We start from the raw sequence: 22,483 nt of genomic DNA, 5'->3' as shown, positions 1-22,483 counted from the left end.
TGTGTTTAATACAGCAAAAAGGAAGACCAAATTTGCACACAAAATAAAAGGACTGGTTCATTGGTGAACCTGATTAGGTGGCTTTGGATGGGGCAAGAGGAGGGAAGCTGCCAACCTGCTCTGTACTAGGTCCCCAGTCTGACGATGTCTCAGCACTTTGCTCATCTTTACTTGACACTCCTGGTGTGAAGTAGAGCGTGATTGTTATGCTACTTGAGATGGTGGAAGCTGAGATGTAGAGCTGATGGCCTTGCTGCTTTAATGTTAATGTGCTCCTTGGCACTGCATTGGTCTGTGCCAGACAGTACTTGGGTACAGTTTGGGGAATTTTGTTTTCCTCTGCCTTTCCCAGTCTTTCAACACTTTCTCAAGGGGCTTCACACTCTTGGTGATTGCTTTGAGCATTGACCCAGAGCCTGCCATATGTGTCCTCATGCTGTAAAACATATAATGCTATAAAAACAATTTAGTGGACTGATGCAAAACTGTCATTTTTTTTTCCAGCCTTTTGAGCTGCCTCCCCCCTCCCAATCCCTCAAAATAATAGCTATGTTTTAGGGCCATAGGGGCACCACACAGAGGTGACCCAGGGCCACATGTAATGTGGTGCTGGACACAGTCTTCCCTCTTGGCCTCCAGGCCAGTGACCCTGTGTTATTTAACAGTGCACATGTAGGTCCCTTGTTCAAAATCACCTAATTGAGCCTAACAGACAGGAGTGAGATTTCTGCCCAGATCATCATTACCCATCCTCACAAGAATTTGGGTTTGTATTTATTAGTGAGGTTTTTTTTTTCAGGTTTTGGAAAGTCATAGCTGGGATATTAACATGTTTTTTAGTCTGACCTACCCCGGTGCTAGTAGTGCTTGAAGGTCCCGATGGTCACTTGTAGCTATCTTTTGACTAGTCTAGTTCCTATAGAGGTCCCTGAAAGCAGATGACAATGAGCGTAGGTTAAGTGTGAGACCACAGCAATGGGTTTGTGCCCTTGTGTTTCATTCCTGAGTCCAGCCACTGTTATATGCATGTACGTCATATTTTCTATGTGGGCTAAATTGATCAGAAGTTGTCAGTAGCTGTAATTTTCATGATGTGCTGACCCCTGCTCCTGGAAAAAAAGCATCCTTGAATGGAGCTGTACATGTTTTATTGTAATGTTTTATCCATGGGTTCTTTACAAGTACATTAAATAAAAGAAAACGAAAGAAAAAAAAAACCAAACCCCAAATCTCTCCCTTCCAAATTTAAACCTTAAATTGAACTGTGGGAGTCACTTTCCACTAATTGAGAGGGAGAGCTTTTTAATGCTGGAGAGACAATTATATTTAATATGCACAAACTGTTAATATTCACAGGGTGGGCTTGGGGCACTGTCGTGGTTTAAACCCAGTCAGGTAGCTTGTTCACTCACTCCCAGTGAGTGGTGCCAAGCTGACAACAATCGAGGTCCGTGTCCGTCTCCCCCCCCCTGCCTCCCCGCACCGGGGCTCTCCCCTTCCCCGCTCCCGGAGGAACGGGGAGGAGGATCGAGAGAGTGCAACTCCTACGGGTTGAGACAAAAACAGTCCAGCAACAAATCACCACCGCTACTATCAGCTACAACAATGATAAGGGAAAATAACAAGGGAAGAGAATACGATACCACCGGCCAAGAGAAACGAGCTCCACCCGGAAGCCCCCTGTCCTTCCGGGTCACTCCCAGTTACCCCTCACCCCGGGCATGACGTGCTGTGGTATGGAATACCTCCCCGGCTAGCCCGGGTCAGGCGCCCCGTCTCTGCTTCCTCACAGCCTCCCCTCCTCCCTGGCAGAGCATGAGCCTCACAGAGTCCTTGGTCAGGGTAAACATCACTTAGCAACAACCGAGAACATCGGCTTCACCAACACTGTTCTCAAACTGGAAGTCAAAACACAGCACTGTACCAGTTAACACAAAGGAAAAAACATGACTGCTACTGCGGAACCCAGGACAGGCACCCACGCAGCAGTTCTGGTTTTTGTAATGTTTTAACATTAAGGGCTCTGCTCTGATGAAGCGAGACTTCCCGGAGAGCTCTGCTGGGATCATGTTTGGCTTTCAGAGCTGACGTGATGTAGGTGGAAAAAGCTTAACTGGCTGACATCTTCACCCATTTTTGCTTAAAGGGAGACAAGCTCTGGTTGGATACAGCTTGTTCTGGCTGTGGGTTGTGAGGTCCCCGGGATCCTACAACCTGCTTGTTGGGATCCAGACTTTGTGAAACAGCTCTGTTGTGTCCTGCCTGCAGCTAAACATCTGCCTGCAGGATACTCCTTCCTCCTCCTCCTCCTCTTCCTAGTGGATGTTCAGAGACAAATGTAACCACATACTCCCCTGCTGTTATGAGCCCTAATTGAAATCTGAGGGGCAGAATTAGGGAATGGAAACCGTGAGATACGTTTTTGTGCCACTTCCAAGCCCATCTTAGCATTTCCTTATTCCATGTTCCCCCTCTGTGGATAATTTCCGACTTCTGTTTTCTTTAGATCATCAAATGAGGGGGATGCAGCCTCACTTAGGGCATGAACCTCGTCTGACATTATCAACTCTGCTACCAGGGCAGTTGCCTGAAGACATCCTGCATGTAGAGAAGATGTTCCTGTCACATAGCAAAACCTATGTGCCTGGCTGTGGTGTTGGCAGTGTGTCTGTTCATGGGCATCTGCTACCCGATGCTGGCTCCGGCTCAGCAGGTTCCACTCCTCCTCTCTGGTTTTTGTGGTAGCTGAGGTGGTGATGGCAGTGGACATCAAAACCAGAGACCTTCATGGGCTTCCAGTGCTGGTTATTTGCTTTGTAGGGGAAGACATTAGGAGTAGTTCCTAGTATGTCTGAAGCTTTCTATGGGAGCGATGGTGTTTACAAGCAGTATTTAGAACATCGTGTGACTCCTGTGTACATTAAAATCCAATGGTGGCCAAAGCATTTCTGCTTAGTCAGCCACTCACCTATGAGATGAGTGTCTTGTTCCTCTCAGAGCTTTATAGTCCAATTTGTGATTTCATCTGGAAAGCTCAGTTCCAGCGTTAGTGCTGCAATGATGCAGTCCAGTTTTTTTTGCATAACTTTTGAGAAGATGCTGCTAGAAGATGTCCCTCAACTCTGCAGGGAAAGCAAAGGCTTTTTCCTGTGTCCAGTCCAGTGTTTGTTGTGGAGCTGAGCAGGGGGAGAGTGAACAAACTTCCTGCCTGATTGACTTGGAAACTGCACCTCAGTCACCGCCAGCTGCAGACTCTGTCCTTGGCATGTGAAATCCCCTTTTGTCTGATTGTCAAGTTTATTACTATTTTTAGGTCTCTGTAGGTAGCTTGAAGGAATTTGGGATCTCAAACCTTTAAAAAAAATCCTATATGAAAAAAATTCGCAGAATATGCAGGAGATGAAACCAAGGTTTTTTTTTTTGTTTTCTTTTTGTGGGAATTAGATGAGGATGTACAGAGAAACCAGTCTAAAATTAGAATATCTTTCCAGTAGATACTATTTTTTTACCATCTCAGGGGATTTTATAACAGGTTATAGTGTTTCATTATGCTCTGTAGGATGGCTAAACTCCAGATTGCTGATGCTTGTTTTTAAGTTGTGTAAAACTTTTTCATGAATAGTTTTGTGGCACAGAGGACATAACGTCAAGTGTAAAAGGACCACACTGAGTCAGTCACATGAAAGCACCATCTGGCTTAATACTTCATTTCCCAAATATCAAGAGGTCAGAAAAAGAAAGAAAGTGGGAGAATACAGGGTAAACTTTCCTTTGGGGCATTCTTCCTGATCCCAGAAGATCAGTGGTGTGCGTCTTCCTGAGCAAGGAATGATCCAAGACTGTCGGGTTGACCTGTCCCTCATGAATTCTCTTTTCTGAAATAATTTTCTGCTTCTGGCTTCCACTGCATCCTGTTCATTCCCAGTACAACACTTGTGACCTTGCAGCCTGCTCCTATAGCCCTCCTCATCACTTTTCCAGGCAGAGTGCCTTCAGCAGCTGAAGCTCTGCTCCTATTAAAGTAATTCTGTACATCTCAGTCTGTAGTCTGGAAAACATGTCTATTTTCAGTCTAAGTATGATTCTTAATCAGTTTGACCCAGGCCTTTAATCTTAGTTGTCTGACTCCAGATGGAATTGAGGAAGGAAATAAAGACAAAGTCGTGTGCCATCAAATTATAATTAGTGACACATAGTTTAGTAAGTGCCTGAAAGTGAGATGTTCTTGCTTTTCATCTGCAGTGTGCATCTCACTGATTTGAGCCCCTGTTCACGTAGTCCCATTGTGCCTTTCAAATGGAGGTTCTTCTCAAGGTCTCAGGTATAGCTTGAGCCACACACTGAATCCGAAAGCTGGAGATCCTTAAGTTGGATGGTTTGGCTCATGTGACTCAAGGGGCTGAATCCCAATAAAGAGTACTGGTCACTTTGTTGAGCTTCCAGGCAAACTATCCTATTAAAACCAAACACTTCTGTTTTCAGCTACTAGCCACAGGGCACCAAGTTAAAGGAGGGGTGGAAATGGGCTTGGGGGGGAAGGGGTAGCCACTCATTTTGGTGGCAGCCCAAGCTTGCATATGTCAATCCACATCTTTGGTCCTGCTGGCTACACTCAGTAGGTCTGAATGAGACCCATTTGATGGCCAGACCAAATGAGTTGTTTATAGCCTGGCTAACTGGAAGCAGATTCAGCATGAGCCTGGAGGAAATCTTGAATAGGGGGTTTCAGGCCCAAACTCAGAGGTCTTCCCTGATCTGTCAAACAGGCTGCCCTTCCCAGATGTTTGAGATTAGATCAAGTATTGCCTATTCAGGATATTTGAAAGCAAATAGCAGTCACTCCCTTCAGAGCACACAACTCTGCCCTAGTATTGTCAGGGAAATGAGGAGCATGTAAGAAAGAGTATTTTGGTCTTTGCTGGCAGATGTTTCATACTCTTTCGAAGATCTTGTTTTTCTTCCTTCGCTCTTGATCTGAAGCCAATGAAACTAAACCAGCAGTCCTGATATCTGATGTATCTCTATTCAGGCATGTTTTTTTAAACAGTAGGACTTTGTCATTTATACATCTGAAGTGCTTGTACCACTGGCAATAATTGTATTCTCTGTAGAGCCATATAGACTGCATGTTTTTAGTTTCAGGTACATTTCACTTAAAAATCACAGGCAGGTTGCCCCAGCTGCATGTTTGCTGGGCTGTGCTTACTTAGATGGATCTAATTTGCAGTAGTGATCCTTTCCATGAAGTGCTCCACTGAAATGTTTCTTTTCAGAGAGCTTCAGCATGTGATCCTGTGACTAGTCATCTTTCCAGATGGCAGACATTTCCCTGCTTCCTTAAGTTAGGTGATTGTTCAGGTGAACACCTCCCACATGGTATGTTTTAATTTCAAGCTGCTCTTCTAGCAGCTTTCGCCCTTCCTCACTTCTACCCCCTCTATTGCATTTCTCAAGAAGAACTGCCTCTTCTTGGCACTGAGTGAACAAAAAGTAACCTAACCCTGTATTTTACTTTGAGGATTTTGGTTGGGCATATTGCCATTTGTTTAACTCAAGCACAGTTAGGCTGCTTGCATTACTTTATGGTTAGTTCAATCCATCTAGAAATTGTCTTCATCTGGGTGGTCTATTGGGATGAAAGCAAGGTAAGTTTTGGGGGGTCCTCAGCATATCATTTGGGAACAGAGGGATTAAACACTGCAGCACTTAGGAACTGAGACTTATTCCAACTGCTGGGAATGCAAAGCAGACGCCTACCCCAAATCTGTGCAGGTGTTGAAGCTCTGTGCAGGGACCACAATCCAAGAAGCTTTACTGGATTACAGATTGATTCTCGTTCATGGTATTATATACTTTAGCACTCCTTAAAAGTCAGTGCTAAAGTCAGGGAAGAGCCTCTGTGCTCAGGTCCCATGGTAGCGTTTCATGCTGTTTCCAGCTAAGGGCCCTGTTGCCCTTTCTGCATTCTCTTGCAGGCTTGGATTTCTGTCATGTTATTAAAAAGTAAAATCAAAACATCCTCTTCCCTTTGCCCAATACTTTAGCTCTTAGGGATGCAAAACAAACTTTCTGAATATGAACAGATCACAGACTGATGCTGCAACTGTCCTGAGTCAGTGAAGAACTGTGCCCAGGACCTTGGAGAGAAGGTTAAAGATGTCCCGTATATTTTCCTGCAGCGGTATGGGGGACAGTTTAATTTTCAACATTTTCTGTCTCACAGCTGACAAGTACTCCAGGGTTGTACTTTCCTGTCTGCTGCAGGAGGCCCTGTGGGTTCGTAATTTGCCTTTAAGGCATCTAAGTCCAGTAAGAAAACCAGGCCCCCTGGGGAGGAATCTACAACATCTGCAGAGAAGGTCCTTCTGGAAGGACCCATGTATTAGCTGGAAAATGTCCAGGGAGTCAGTGAACCAAAAATGTTCCCAACCCCTGTATTACAGCACTAAGCTTAGATGGTTGTTTAACATGAAGGAGCCAAACGTAATACTAAGGTAACAGCCATACATTATCAGAGTTGCCTGCAAAGGAAATAGGGTTGATGGGTGCTTGATACGTTGTTGTTTGCTACCTGCCTGTCCTGCAGGAGCAAAGTGGATGCACATCTCCTTCCCATATTTGAGTATCTTCGGGGTACCTGGCACCTAGTATCTTGTCTGTCTTTCCAAGGAGCCAAATTACGCTGTACAGCATTCACCAAGATAAGTTCATAGAGGAACCGTGGAACCAAAAACCATTGAAATCTACACATTAAGACTTTCTCAGGGATTACTGCCCAGAAACATGTGACTGTGATTCATCCTTTCACAGTAAGTGTGAAGTTTCCTGCTAGGAGAAATATCTAGAGGTCTGGGCTAGTACCTTTTTTGTTGGGAGTAAGTTTGATTTCAGAGAGCCATGACCAAAACCTGCTTGCTTATTAAACCACTCTGAGCAGCTTTAATAATACATATAAGTTTTGTTTTGTTTAATTTTGATGCTTCCAGACATTAACAGAAGAACTGTTGTGTGTGGTGAGTGCAAAGAAGTAGGAACCAAAGCTGCTTGTTCATATCAATATCCGATTTCTTTGAATTCCTAAAGGTAACGAACCCAGCATCTCAGTCTAGTGTCCGTATACAAATTGCAGTTGGCTTCTAACTGTACCTCACTCAACTTGGGAGCCCTCCTAGGAGGTTTAAACAGCACCCCATCAATCCAGCAGAAAACTGCAGTTGGCCTGTGCTGGTTTGTGGCTGTCAGTTTAGTTCTGCAAAGCCTGCTGTCAATCTGATGCATCCTGGCTAGTTCTCATACAGTACTGTCCTGTTGTATACAGGTCTGTATGCATCTTCAGAACCTTCTTTCATATCAACTCCCAGCATCTGGTTGAGGGGCTGTGTTCATTTGTGCGGTGGCAGATCTCCTTCATGTCATTATTATAATTCCTCTGATTTTAGAGGCATTTGGACATGGTTCAGTACCTTAGTAACAGTCTTCAAAACTGTATTCCTCCCAGACAGAATGAGCTGCGGAGTTGCTTTTGTGCTTCTCCACTGCAGCTTTAAACCCATTTCTCCCACTCAGGTTTCACTTTCAATTTATGATTAATCTTTGCTTTTTGGAATGTTTTGACTCTTTTCAAGACAGAGAAATCTTCTAATGCATCCATTACTGGGTGTTCAAGTTATTCTGGAAAAAGGATTTAATTTTGTTTTGAAGCAAGTTGTGCCTTATCAGACTACCTTGACCATCAAATGATGGTAGAGTCAGGACTGAAAAGAGAGGAAAAACACTTATCAGGCCAATCTTTTTCTACAGAGGAGCTTCAAAGGGACAGCAGACACATAAAAGCATGCAAACTATCAGGCTGCTTACCCATCTATTTTAAATGTATTCTGTGGTGCTTGTCTAACTAGCAGCCAGACAGGTTATGCGCAATTTCAGGCTGTTGCCGAATGTGGACGCCTTATTGCTCTGTTGCTGAGCAGGATGGGGAACACAGGATATGCGTACTCTTGGAGGGAGCCCCTTCCAAGAACAAAAAAAAAAAAAAACTTCACTAAAGAGTATTTTTAATCTAATGGTTAAATTAGTAAGAATTATTAACCACATAAGGAATTGTTACTATTAGGGAAGTAAGAGTTTTCCTACTAAATAGGTCCCACATGCCTAAAGTGCTTATGAATCACTGGTGTTGATCAGGCAGGAGAAAGTGATTCATCAAGCCATTTTAACAGTGTCTGTAGCAGGGCTACAGGTTGGTGGGAGGTTTGGTAAGTGCATTGTTATTGCAAGCGATTGGAATGTGTCCAATGATGAGCCAGAGATTTGGGAAAGGTTTGTCCCATCCAGTGGTCTCTTGCTAACAGAGGCCAATATCAAATGTGTTCAACAGGGGGACAAAGGCACTTGGAACATTTTTTCTTCATTTTGGCTAGCTGAAGGTAGAATTTCTTTTCTAAAACAAAAGTGGTTTGGTTTGGTTTGGTTTGTTTTTTTCTTTTTCTGTATATCTTCTAAATTTAGCAAGAATTTTTTAACAAAATAATGTTTACAAATGGCTGTAGTGGACGTATAGAGGTATGAGTGTCACATGAGAATGTAAAAGCTACAGTGCTGAGTACATTAGCTTGATGTAGCTTGCATTACAGTTTTATTCCCACTGTCTTGCTTTGCATGAAACCCAGTGTTCATGTGAGGACAAAACATATATTTAAGTGGGTTGCAAATACATTCACTAATATTTTGCCCAATTAGTTCATCAGTTAAATTGTTCTCTGAATTTGATGGGGCTGTGATAATTCCGCTTCATTACACTTGAATGCTATTAGGGCTGTTGTAGCTGTCCTGGCACGTGGCCTGCTTGCTGGGCCTCAGTGCATTCTTTTTGGTAACAACGGCACTATTCAGCCCATCTCTGGTTTCTCACTGTGTTGTATCTCTCTGTTGTCAGGCATTCATCCTTTCCCTCCTCTTTCCCTCCATTACTGTCTGCTGAACCTCCTTTCATAAACCCTGTGCATTTACAACTGATACAGTAGCACTGCCAGTATAAGAAATGGTTCTGCTTCTCTGGCATCTTCAGCAGTGGCAGGGATCCCATATCCTGGTGAAAGCTCTGCTACTACTTACCATCTCCCCATCAAGGCACACTGTGCAGCAGTTGCTACGCCCTGTTTAGTGTCCTTCTTTAGCCAGCGGTCTTTATACATCCTGCTTTCCATAGAGTAATCTTAAATTGAAGCGACAAAAACCCTCCTTAGTTCAGTTTGTTGTCTTCCAAGACCTGCTGTCTTCACGAAATGCTAAGAACTGCTATTCCCATGACTTCCCCCATCTTTCTGTCTTGAGGAAATATGCTTTCCTTTCTTTGCTGCATGCTTTCTACTTAGTGTGACCAATTTAATGATTTCCACCTCCCTCTTGCTTTGCCCTCTTTGTCCTCTCAGGCCCAAAGCTAGATAAACACCAGTGGAAGGGCTAAGTGGGGCAGCACAGATTTTAGTTCCAGTCTTGCATTTGGTTCCTGGGATGGTTTCTCTGGGCAAAAATATTCCTCTGCGTGGATACAGCTGTTTGACAGCCTGAAAGTACAAAACGCAAGATCTTGGGTGAAGTGCAAAGTATAACGTGTGGTGTCCTGAATCATACACATTTCTGAATGAAATTTTGGGAGGTTTTGACCCATAAAATGAACTAGAGGCCCTTCGTGATAGCAATTACAAGTCTGGAGTAATGTGCTGGTGATTTGTTGTAATGCGTGTATAATGTCCCAAACTGCGCTCTGCAGTCTTCAGCTGTCTCCCCAGTTCCCAAGATGTGCCTGGCACATGCCATCAGCATCATGATGGAGAGGTGCAGGGACACTGGGTAGGAGTCAGAGGGATTGGTAGTGAAGGGTGAGCCATGTCTGTAGTTTACTCTTGTCCTCAAGAGTCTTCACCTGGGAATTCCTTCTGCCGAGGATTGAAATGCCTGTGTTTTTAGCAAGCCTTTGTGGTGCATCCCATCATGGAACTGGAATGGTAATAAGTTGTCCTGGGTTCAGCAGTAGCAGTCATTTTTCTCCTTCTTGGTAGCTGGTGCAGTGCAGTGTTTTGACTTTCAGCTGGGGAACAGAGCTGATAACACTGATGTTTTGGTTTGGCCAAGGACTTTGTGAGCCTCATGCTCTGCCAGGGAGGAGGGGAAGCCGGGAGGAAGCAGAGACAGGACACCTGACCCAAGCTAGCCAGAGAGGTATTCCATACCACAGCACGTCATGCCCAGGGTGTAACTGGGAGTTAGCCGGAAGGGCTGGGAGACTGCAGGGTTGGAGGAGGTATCGGTCGGAGCTTGGTCGGGCTGGGGGGGGGGGCGAGTTATCAGTCGGCTGGTGGTGAGGTGTTGTATTCTCTTCCCTTGTTATTTCCTTTATCATTATTATCATTGGTGGTAGCAGTAGTGATCTGTGTCATACCTTAGTTACTAAACTGTTCTTATCTCAACCCGTGGGAGTTGCATTCTTTTCGATTCTCCTCCCTGTCCCTCCGGGAGTAGGGGGAGGGCAAGAAGGGGGGGAGTGAGTGAACGAGTTACCTGACTGGGTTTAAACCACGACATAAGTCTTCCTTGAAGGAGAGAAATAGTTGCTGTTGCCCATGGGGCTCTTTGAGAACCTAAGCAGGAAACATGAGTAATTCTTAAATAGTTCTCATCAAGGTTATGCAATGTTTGCTTTGCTTCTGGGTAGTAGCCTGTGGTGGCCATGTCAGTAGGTACTTTGAAGCTGGACACCAAAGCTAGGGGGCCATGTATCCACATTGATCTCATCAGTGGAGAGCCATGCTGCTCACAGTGTGAGCTGGGATGCCTAGTTCTTAGCATACTCGTTTGAAAATTTGCAGTAGTTCTGTGCCCCAGGTGGTGTGTTCATCAATCCCTGCTAACGTTGGTTGCTTGGCTTGGGACTGCTAACCTTCAGCCTTGGCACATTTCTGTAGAAGCACAATACTAAACCTCTCTACTTTCTGCTGAACTCTTAATTGAATGCGCTTCAGTATGTGGGTTATAGAACTGCAGGACAGCCAGAGCAGATGCTGGCTGCTTTGTCAGATCTTTTCATACCCTCTGATGAGAACGAGCTGACATTACAGCAAGAACTCAAAAGTCAGAGACCTGTGCAATGAATGCTCTTAACCCTACTAACCCTGAGACCAATCTTCTCATACAGCAGACTTCCGAAAGTGCTAAGCTCACTCAATGCTACATTTCATAATTCATGAGCATGAACAATATTAGCAGGCTGTAGGTTTTGAACCACCCTGACCTCTGTATGTTCAGACCCTCCTCCTACTAAAGGGCTTGAATTGGTTGCTCAAAGTCTTTGGTACGAGATATTTAAGACAGGAAAAGGGAGTCTAAGAGCAGAGGGATCAGCGCAGGGCTGCATCAATATGCTGAAAAGATCTTTTGACACATCCAGCCTATTGTTAGCACTGTGATAGAGATTACACAGATGTTTGCAGAAAGTGTTACAATTTAAGCTCAAGAGTGTATATAACAGTCTGAGCTTTCCATCCTTGCATATCTTAATGAACAGTTAACCATTATGCCCGTGTGTCAGTTACGGACTATAATACTTACGTATGGATGGGGAAAATGAGCCAATTAATGCTGTGTATCACCAGGCATGAGGGACCATGAGAGCCTGCACTGCAGCGCTGTGCTTGAACATCTCTGACTGCACTTCTGTTTTTGAAAAAAACACTCCATCTGCTAAAAAGCACCAAAGAAATTTTATGCATGCACTGCCTGGCAAAATTACAAATGCTATATCCTTCAAGTTGGTGGTCTGTTTTAGTAGCTCTTTATTTTTTTAAACAGACTAATTTTAGTTAAAGCATGAGACATACTTCCTAAAAGTCATGTTAGCTAAAAATTTGAAATTCGCTCTGTACTTTTTGTATAGCATGGACAAAATAATTACAAGACAGATTGAATGTTTATTAAATAATTAACCTAAAATAAAATGCTCAAAAGCTCAAATAATTTTCGTTGCCACCATTATGCAGTGTTCATTGCAGAATGCAGGTTCATTTATGCCATATGAGTGCCACACTTTTTCACTTCAAAAAAGTTACAGAAGAAGAAAGGCCCAGAAGGCAAATGCAAACCCGGATTCTTCTATGGGAACAATTATCCCAGGGAACATGGGGGCCTGATTCAGTTCTTTGGTGTTCCAGTTTTAGGCTGATGTAGCAGTGTTGGCAGAGAGGCAGTGCCTCAGGTGTGTGAGTATCAAGCGGCCATGCCAGTCCTGGCTCCCTGACGCACAGGGTCTCACATGGAGTGCTGTCATCAGAAGGTGCACCATCCAGCTTTTCCTGATGGAGTGCAAAAACTCACTTGCAGCAGTGTTTTGTAAACACAGGGTTCTGAGCAGCACCAGTTCCCCTCTCCATATCACTCCTTTGCAGTGCTGCAAGAAATGGGAAGAAAATTGGTTTCCAAAATACACATATATTGGAACAGCAGGAAAAATCGTGTGGTTGTGAAGATTTCTCCATGTGGATAGATAACTGCACTTACTGGAAGCCCTTCTTGGCTCATTCACATGCAGTGAGAGTAGAGGAATATTGGCCAGTCCAGAACAGCTTGTCTATCACAACGTGTTGCATTAAATAACCAGACTGACTAGGATAACTGTGCTCATTGAGCAGGGAAGGAAGCACTTATTCTTCCAGCTGGACTTCAAGTCCCCCCCAAGAGGTAGCGTTTATAAAGAACAGGCCCATCCATGACAAATAAATGCCTTAAAAGTTGGTCAAATTCAGCAACACCCCTCCCCCTAAGGTTTCCTCATCCAGCTCGTGCTCTACAGGAGGAAGGTTTCAAACAGAGCTCCGTGGAGGGTTTCTTGGTTTATGCAGAGCTGCTCTTGAATGCACAGAAAACTGGTGCTTGAACCAACACCTAGAAGCTTGTTTTCTCTCAAAATAAACACTGCATTCTGCCAACTCTTCTCAGAGACTTCTCTTTCTTTAAAAATAACTTATAAATTGAGCACCAGCTGCTCTTGCAGGAGAGGCGGAGGCTGAAATTCCTGTTGTTTTGGCCATGTTTCTCACCACTTTGCATCTTCTTCCTTGGCTCCCTTTTCTCGTGAGTATCTAATGTAAGATATTTGTCTCGACTTACAGGGCTTGGCCTTTTTTTGTCCTCCTTCGAAAACTGCCACAGATGCCTCTGGGTGCTGAGATGGTAGAGGTTAGCCTCCTGTGAGCACCAGCATTGTTGCAGGGGGCAGGCTGAGCCAGTATGCCTTCAAAACGTGAATTCAGTTGTGTTGTTCCCTGTCTTATTCAAGCTGGCCATATTCTTGGCCCTTCTGATCCTTCAGCTCCAAGTTGTTTGGGACCAGGAAAGGTCTGTTGTGGTATTTTGACAGTCTATCACAGTGGGATTTGGCAGGGGATATCACGTGGCAAATGGCTAGGGTTTGTGAAGTTGAAGTGACACAAACCAGAAATAATCTCAAATATATTAACTCCTTAGCATAAAAAAAAAGGGGGTACCTTTTTAGTTATATAATTTTCAAATTATAATCTTTGGGATATCTAAGATTCATCTTCAGCTGGAGGTGTGAGCGTACTATATCAATGTTTTCCTTTCAAAATGCGTAGGTTGATTGCTGTTTTTCTTGACGCTACCAGTTTTTGCTCCCATATGTTCTCCTTTTGCAAAACCTTTAGCACTGTTAGCTTAATGTAAACAGATGATGCTGTGTCTTATATTCCAAAATGCTAAGGCTGTAGAAGCACCACCTGAAATTGTGCCTGTATGGCTGGTATTTACTAAACTCTGATGGAAGTTCTGCCTACCCCACCTTTAATTCCAGTTGTTTGTCTTCTGAACAAAAAGAGATGAGGGATTTCCAGTGCCAGACAAAATGGGGGTATGGAGAAACATGGTGCCAGCTGAGTAACTGGAACTTGGGTTCTGATGGTATCTCCCGAAGGACAGGCTTGTCCAGGCTCTTCATCTTACGCTGTGTCTCTCCTGCAACTAGGATGTCAACGCAGGTGAGGGGAGCGAGTTCACCGACAGTGGGATTGAGGGAGCAGCCACCGACACCGACCTTCTTTCTAGACGCTCCAATGCTACCAACTCAAGTTACTCCCCGACAGCCAGTCGGGCTTTCATCGGCAGCGACAGTGGGAGCAGCTCAACAGGCGATGGGCTTCGGCAGGGGGTGTACGAGAACTTCCGCCGGGAGCTGGAGATGAGCACCACCAACAGCGAGAACCTGGAGGAGGCCGGCTCTGCCCTCAGTGACGAGCAGAGCAGCGGCACCCTCAGCTCCCCAGGGCAGTCTGACATCCTCCTGACGGCTGCCCAGGGCACGGTACGCAAAGCCGGTGCTCTGGCAGTGAAAAACTTCCTGGTGCACAAAAAGAACAAGAAAGTGGAGTCAGCCACGCGCAGGAAATGGAAGCACTACTGGGTTTCCCTGAAAGGTACAGAGCGAGTGTGCAAGGGGTCATCCAGTTGGGTGTCCGCGGTGTCCTGTGGGTTGTGTATTGCTGCAGATGAAGAAACCAGTAGCCTAGACTCTTAACAAAAGCTGCTGTGAACTTCAGTATAATTAACATCAAGTATGAGGAAGTTGTCCTGATGTTTTTCAGACAGGAATTTTGTTTGATGTTTGTTGATGTACTCACATTTATGGCAACATGTGTAGTTGAAGACACATTACTGCTGCACTGAAGTGGCATTTATGCCCTGCTTTGAGTCATGGAATACCCATCTTTGAGTCCTGCTGTCACCATGAAGGGTGGCTTCTCTGAGCACTGGGTGTTTCCTTTCAGAAGCACATCTATGGCTTGCTGAGAAACTGAACACCTGTGTGCAGCTGCAAGCACATGACAGTGGGAGTTTGCTAGTGATGACAGCGGCATGCCTTCAAACAGGAGCTCTGTCTTTGTGTGCATTCCTCTTGTAACTCTTGTGTTTAGTGCCATTGGCCTCTCCTGTGAGACCTGCTTCATAAGTATAAACACTCAGTGAGTTGCAGCACGTTCATGGTGTGGACAGGAAGCCGCGGTTTGGTCATAGAGGTTGGCCTGTGACTTGGGAGATGTTGGCTCTGAGTGCATCACCCATTTTGCGGTGGGCAGCCCTCAGCATGTGGCCGTTCCTGCTAGGAGCATGCTCCAGCTTTGTCTGGAGTCCGAGTGCTTATAAATGCATATAAATATTAACGGAGCAGTGAAACTCAGGAGCTGGCCTCCTAAAGTGACCTCTAATTAATCTTCATGTGGTTGCATTAGCAGTAAAATGGGAAGCAATGCCTGCAGGGTTCCAGGACTGGCCTTGCTCTCCACCACCACTACCCACCTCCTCTGTGAACCAGGGAAGGCAGAGCCATGTTTCCTGCTGTAGATGGGATTACCAAGAAGCCCAGACTATTTAAAGCCCTGTGCTCCCCACAGAGTGCTTTTTTTTAAATAACATTTTCTTTGTTTTAATTTGCAGCACTGTTTAAAAACCAGCAGCGAAGTTGGGTGCCAGATCTTCCTCCGGGTGGTTAGGGAGACTGGGAAAGTGAAGGAGGAGAGAGGGAGGGGGCAGAGGCAGCCCTAATCTCCTGAAAGGAAGGCCCTGTGGCAGGAAGGTCTTGCTGTGAGGAGCAGGCAAACAAAGGGCCATCTGGGAGGGAAAAGGGAAGGAAGAGCACAGAGGCAATGTTATTTTGAAGTGCTTTGACTCAAGTGGAGTGTTTGCTCCTTGGATTGCTGTGCCTTAATAATGTTAGTGTTGAAGCGAGGCTTTGAAGTTAACAGCTGCTATTGTTTGGCTGCAAATACTTTTCTGAGAGGCTGGGTAACAGGGAATCCCTTTGCATCGAGAGGGCTGGTTCCAGAGACAGAGAAACTATCTGCCAGTTTCAGTGTAGCACAACTTTTTTTTGAGTCCCCCAAATTGCAGCCTTGCTATACCTACCTCCCCTGTCCACCCCGAGAACTGTAAAGGCTATTTTGTAAAACCAAGCAGGTTGTTTGCTGCCCCCAGTTATAATGGGGTTTTGTTTTTGGCTGCATCACCCTGAGTCAGAGCTGGAGTAAGGAATAAGTGGAATAAGGATTTTGGTTTATGCCTTTTGTTTGCTGGGTTGTTTTTGTACGTCAGTCTTTCAGCGAGCAAAACTCATTCCATTTTTCTTCCAGTTACTCATCTGCATCCAGTAATTAAATCGCTTGATCTTTGCCTTGCAGGGACTGCAGCAGCCACAGGAGGCTGAGGCAGGGCCATGGAGGTTTGCCTGGGGCCTGTCTGCTCCTCAGGGCCGCTCAAAGCTGTCCAGCACTGCCATGGGAGACACGCTGTCAAGCCTGTGTTTTCCTTTGGTCCCCTCAGTGGGACTGAGTGGCCATGAAGGATCCCCATTTTCGGACTTATAATGATGTTTCTCATCTGGGGCTGTATATTACTACCCACGACTTTCATGCCTGCGGCTGCCTAGAATGAACAAAATGGCCTGCTGGGGCACAGCTTCAAGTACCATACAGCTCATGGTATGCCTTCATGACGTGGAAACTACAACCTTGTCTGGCTAAAACCTGGGCTGTTGCTGGTGCTTTCTGCTGTGGGGCTGAAAACTTAAATGGCCTCGGCAAATCCTCCCTCATCCCTGTGACAGTTTTATGGATGATTTATAGTCCCAAGTACCAGTGCTGAAGAGATGCAGGGTGGCTGTTGGTGTTTTAAATGTATTGCTTGCTAATATGCAATCATCTCTTTCAGGATGCACATTGTTTTTTTATGAGACTGATGGCAGATCCGGCATTGACCACAACAGCATCCCAAAGCACGCTGTCTGGGTGGAAAACAGCATAGTGCAAGCGGTGCCTGAACACCCCAAGAAGGACTTTGTCTTCTGTCTTAGTAACTCCCTTGGGGACGCTTTCCTCTTTCAGGTTGGTCCGGTTCAAGGGTTTGACAAAGTTGTTCGTTTTTATTGTCTCTGACCAAGGAGGACATCTTAGCTGTGGTTGAAATCAATGGGAAAATCCTGCTGACTCCAGTAGGTTTGAGATTTTCCTCTGACACTGCTAGAGTAAGGACATGATGTATTCAGTAAATGCCACTCAAGAGACCCACTACCACATTTGAATCACTGTCAGGTCTGCTGGTTTTATTGAGTGACCAGACCCTCTTTGCGTAGATGGTTGGAACAAAGTAAGAAGTAAGAAATATTCTTACATCCCTGTGAAAACTGGGAGTCTGAAGTGCAAGGGGTAGTTGGGCCTCCAGGTACCCACCCAGTAGTGCTGAAGAATCCAGTTGCCCATCATTCATACAGGCCTTAATCAACATTTTTCAGTTGCCAGAGAGGAGACTGAAAACTGAACATGACTGCATGTTTAGTTTTATTAATCAGAAAATAGAAATGTCTGAATTTCACAGGGTACTTATATCAAGGACCATACATTAGTTGATGTGTTTCACTGAAAAAGATTTCTGTATTTTAGTAACTGCTGCTTCCCTGAGTGATTTTTAGGTCGCCATTCCACTAGAATGGGACTAGATTCTCAAACCAGTGCAAAACGAAAAAGCCTTACTGACTGGAAAGAAGTGGTGCTGGCTCTCATCTTGAAGAGACTGAGTATCTATTTGCATACTGAAAAAAAGAATTATTTTTTTGTGGACTAGCTACTCTGCCATCTCAGTCTGATTTTTCCTCAGCTCATAGTGCAATACTCGACTGCCCTTTTCTACTTCATGCCTTTGCTTGACAGGGTACATGTATTTTGCCACCTGGTGAGCTTCATCCAGGAGGTAAGTGTGGTGCCTGTAGTCTCAGCATGTGCTTGAAAGATTGTAGAGCACCACCTCCTCTTGATACCTACTGATATGAGTTGTAAAATCTTTTCCATGCAGTTTTCTAAGGGAAAACCTTCATTCTCATAAAATTAATGCCAGTGGATGTTAAATACTGAAAAGGTCACATTCAGTACGTTTCTTTTGTGGCAACATAGGACCTTATTCATTAAAAGCTCTGTGTCATTATGCCGTGGGTAGATTTGCATATAGATTTTTTGGGAAAAGCAAAAATGAGCCTTTTCAAATGAAAAAACTTCATTTATATTGTCTTGTAGAATTTTTTCTACAAATGTCCCTTCAGCCACAGAACTCATGCATTGCTAGTGAAGCAGAAGAGAAATAAGGGATGAGTCTGGGGAGAAGGGAAGGAGACCAGCTGCAGTGGTGGAAGTAATGGACAAGTGACTGTGCTGTAGGGCTTGCTCTACTGCACTCAGGGCAGCTGACGCACACGTGTGGCTGCTCAGTTGTGTTACTTAACTGTTCATGTCATACACATCCGTGCACACATAACATAGTGCTGTAATAGAGGTTTGATGAGACGAAACCGCAGACCTGCAGAAGACTATTCCTCTCCTATAGAGACTGTGTACTTAAGGAGAAAAATAGGGTTGCATTGTAATGAGTACAGATACTGGATATCTTGTAACAAGCCTTCCCACTGCATTGCACCTAGAGACATCACATACATCCTACACAATGATTTCTTGCTCAGTCAGTTCTTATCATGCCTACACGCATCCATTACTTGCACGTCACATGTATTTTCTAGGAGCTCAGAGCAACTTGTGACACCACTTACTTATCTATCAGGTGTTTGCAGCTTGTTTACGTGGTCCTTTCTGTGGAGGAGTGATTCCCTTGCCTACTCATTTACCAAAAGAGTCTTCAGCCCCCAAATCTATTCCAGATACCTTTTTTCCTCTCCCCAGGAGACCAAAAAGAAAACCAAGTCCGATGGTATACTGATAATATTACAAAATTGAATAAGATAAAAGCATTACCTCTTGCTGTTTTGATTTTACTAGGAATTAACAAAACATACCATCTCATTATAAGGCTAGGGCTACTCCACTGGGGACTAGGTTTCACCACCTGACTCTAGACAAAGTGTCTCCCATTCTGCAAATAGTTTCTGTTTTCAGCAGTAATTCCTCAGCAACGGGGGGGCGCTCAACATACCTTCGGCAGTGGCTGTAAGACACTGTAAGACCCTGTCTATGAATGAGAGCTTGTTAATATCATTACCTGGGCAGGGAGCCTGACCAATTAAAGCGATATACTTTGCACAGTGCCAGCTGAAGACAAGAAAATTGGTAGTAAGAGATTGGCCTTTCCACTGTAGACCCTATCTTCTGTTTAGGACTTCTAACCTGAGCTAAGGAAAGCAATGTCATTCTGGGACGTGTGTTTTTCACCTGCTTCAGTACCACAGAAGTTTTGGGAGCATAAGCCTAAAGTCCAGCCTGTGCATACGTGACTTCCACAGCTGGGGATCTGTGGGAATCTCTCCTTGCCTTCAGTAAGCTATGTCCTTTGCTGTTGTTACGGTCAGGAGAGCAGTGGGGATGACCTTCTTCATCTGTGCTAGCAACTGGAGAAGTCATACTGTGCTTGTCTATTAATAGATCAGGTATCATCAGAAAGTTTAACGAGAACAAGGTGGTTTGGCACTTTGCTACTTTTTCAGTCACAAGCCAAATATCAGTGTGATTACTGCTAAAGGCTGACACTCAGACAAAGTCTGCTGAAACCATGAGTTGGCTGTAAATTTTGTTTTACAATCTATTGTAAAAAGGAGTGAAGTCTAGTAAGAAGTCTAATAAGATTTACTTTTCATTTTGAAAGTCTAGAAAAGGAACACTTTGAAATAATTTTCTTTCTGGGTCAAAAGCCTCTTATTAGAACAGTGCTTTTCCAGAAAAATGTGTTGGTGTCCCATGCCCCAGCCTAGTACCTTACAGAATCACAGAATTGTAGAATCACAGAATGGTTTGGGTTGGAAGGGACTTTATTAGATTATCTGATTTCAACCCCCTTGCCATTGGCAGGGATATTTGTAGCTCAAAGCCCCATCCATTCTGGCCTTGAACACTTCCAGGGAGGGGAAATGATGCCTTTTTCTGAACTGTCACACACCTGCATGTGGAGGGCCAGTACCAGAGCCATAAAAATTATGATGAGCTTTCCTTAATGACAACAGGGGTGTCTTCAGAGTGCTTTGAGACCCTCAGAAGTGGAAATCTTGTTTGTCTATACATCATAATAAAGCTACTTATAGGTATCATGGTCACATTTTATGCCATTAATTTATTACTAAGTGTTGAATGCCAAAAAAGCTCTCCATGTCAAAGAGCACAATACATTCCCTGCCTTAAGGAACTGGGTGTATAGAAAACGTCATTAAATATTGAGCTACAAATTGTGGCAGCATTGCATTGTGCAAGGAAGGTAATTCTTGAGACCTTGTTGGGAAACACTGTACAGCTGCAAAGCACAGATATAGGTGTAATTCCAAGTGCTGAATGCCTAATGCCGAGTTAAAAATGGCCTGCTTAAGAATGATGGGGGTTTTATTACTTCTCTTGTAAGTGGATTTAAGGCTTCGAATCTTAAGATCAAAGGGAAAGGAAACTCCTTGGAATTGCATTTGTTAATCTCCAGTCAATTTTAAAGAGGATCCTGACATCCTTTCCCTCTCTTTCCCTCTCTTCAGACCTCTAGCCAGACTGAACTGGAGAACTGGATCACGGCAATCCATTCAGCCTGTGCAACCGCAGTGGCAAGGCAGCATCACAAAGAGGACACTGTCAAGCTCCTGAAAACAGAGATTAAAAAGCTGGAGCAGAAGATTGATATGGATGAGAAGATGAAGAAAATGGGTGAAATGCAGCTGTCCTCAGTAACGGACTCCAAGAAGAAGAAGACCATACTGGATCAAGTAATCTCACTTGCTTATGTGAAATAAGCCCCTAGCAAATATTTAAGGCCTTCTCCCGATTAGTGTTGCCTCTGTCTGCATGCCTGTGCCATGTGTGTGTGCTGACAGAGCTCTCCAGAGCAGGTGGGATGTGTGTTGGCAGCAGAGCTGTGCCAGCTGCTCTGATTGCATTGTTTCTCCAAACAATGTATGCTAAGGTACAGCATGGCCTTTCTTCTCCTGGCTCCACACAAGGGATTTGGCTAGCCGCTGGAAAGTTGAGTGTGGGCTTTAGAGGAGCAAAGAGGCAGCCAGGCCATGGTAGCAGGGTGCCTTAGGGAAGAGCTCATCATAGACTGACACATGCTGGTGCTGCTGTTGTCCTAAGCATGGAAGAGGCTGGTTCTTCCGCTGGCAGATGGGATGAAGAAGCTATCCCTTGTTACAGGGGCCTGCCTTGACCTCATGGCTGCAGCCTCAGGACCACTCCTTCTGACTTCAAGTGGGCAACGTAGTTGTGTTTTAGAAGCAGAGAGCCTGGAGCAGATGTCTCTCCTGCTGCCGCAGCGGCACCTTATTTTAGGAAACTAGCATATGGCTCCTGCTTCATTAGTTTGTAGCTCTTTTACCAGGGCTGCCAAGCACGCCTGTAATGCAAACCATAGGGAGCGGCTGGGGCCTTAACGTACCAAGCTAAAGAGAGTTTGTACACCCTAGAAACCCATGAGAGGGTGGAAGGGAGGGGAGAGATGCTTGCCTCTGTTCAAAGGGCTCCACTCAAAGGCTGTCACTCAGACAGGGTAGAGTGGGCTGAGGGCAGAGCAGTCTCTGTCTTTATGTAACTGAGTTTTTCTAAATGCTTTGAAACTGTTTCCTGTTGGCAATTTGAATTATTTAAAGAAATCCTTACTGAGGCTGATTACAGTGCTCTTCCGCTGATAAGATTAATTATCCCCAGTGTACTACACTTTTCCAAGTATGGCGCACTCCACTGATGCTTACAGCAACATTGCTGCTGCAGCTGCTGATTTGGGGTGCTCTCTATGTGGAATTTGGTGATGATTGGTCTTCTGCTTTCTCAGATGCCCTTGATTTGTGTAAGAAGCCTTATACTGCTTAGAAAAGAATCCTGGAATTCAAAAATGAAAATAAAATTTGAATCCTATTAATTAGCATTGTATCAAAGGAGCACTTGTCCCAGGAGAAGACTTCTGATATGAACATAAAAAAGTTGTTTTTCCATCTAATGAAAACTGTTTAATTATTTGTATACTTTTGGGGCTTGGGAGGTTAAGGGAGAATGGGAAGAAAGGGGAATCAAGTTGTTTTTTTTTTTTGAGCATTGATGAAAAAGGTGTGGGAACAGCAGAATTTTGTCAAGGTATTTACCACTTTATTTTTCTTCCTTTCCCCCTTCTCTTCCCTTCATCTTGCTCCTCAATCTTCACTGTGCACAGATCTTCGTTTGGGAACAAAACCTTGAACAGTTCCAGATGGACCTATTTCGGTACCGCTGTTACTTGGCTAGTCTCCAAGGAGGGGAGCTCCCAAACCCTAAAAGGTTGCTTGCTTTTGCCAGCCGTCCAACGAAAGTTGCAATGGGCCGTCTTGGAATCTTTTCAGTCTCATCGTTTCATGCACTGGTAAGTTTGAAGAGAGGCCAGGGGTTGGATTTGCCAACCTGCAAATCGCTTCACATGTCCAATGCAGAGATCA

General features: G+C 44.6%; 1 protein-coding gene across 12 annotated transcripts in view; it reads left to right on the top strand.

Moving 5' to 3' along the window:
- The window catches only part of TIAM1 (TIAM Rac1 associated GEF 1), a 193,021-nt gene that overhangs the window by 111,835 nt on the left and 58,703 nt on the right, over window positions 1-22,483 (top strand). For all 12 annotated transcript variants that reach the window (XR_009965520.1, XM_062622185.1, XM_062622179.1 and 9 more), the window contains 4 exons: window positions 14,033-14,480; window positions 16,768-16,940; window positions 20,564-20,788; window positions 22,225-22,410. Coding sequence is in view for 11 of the 12 variants with exons in the window: in XM_062622185.1 (XP_062478169.1) it covers window positions 14,033-14,480; window positions 16,768-16,940; window positions 20,564-20,788; window positions 22,225-22,410 (1,032 nt within the window). In the remaining variant the exon portion in view is untranslated. The remainder of the gene's footprint in view (window positions 1-14,032; window positions 14,481-16,767; window positions 16,941-20,563; window positions 20,789-22,224; window positions 22,411-22,483) is intronic.

This window comes from Pezoporus occidentalis, unplaced genomic scaffold, assembly GCF_034315485.1.
Source record: "Pezoporus occidentalis ecotype Australia unplaced genomic scaffold, CSIRO_AGI_Poc_V1 ctg24, whole genome shotgun sequence".
Taxonomy (NCBI): domain Eukaryota; kingdom Metazoa; phylum Chordata; class Aves; order Psittaciformes; family Psittacidae; genus Pezoporus; species Pezoporus occidentalis.
Note: the sequence above shows the minus strand (reverse complement) of the source record. Positions and strands in the feature narration are given on the sequence as shown.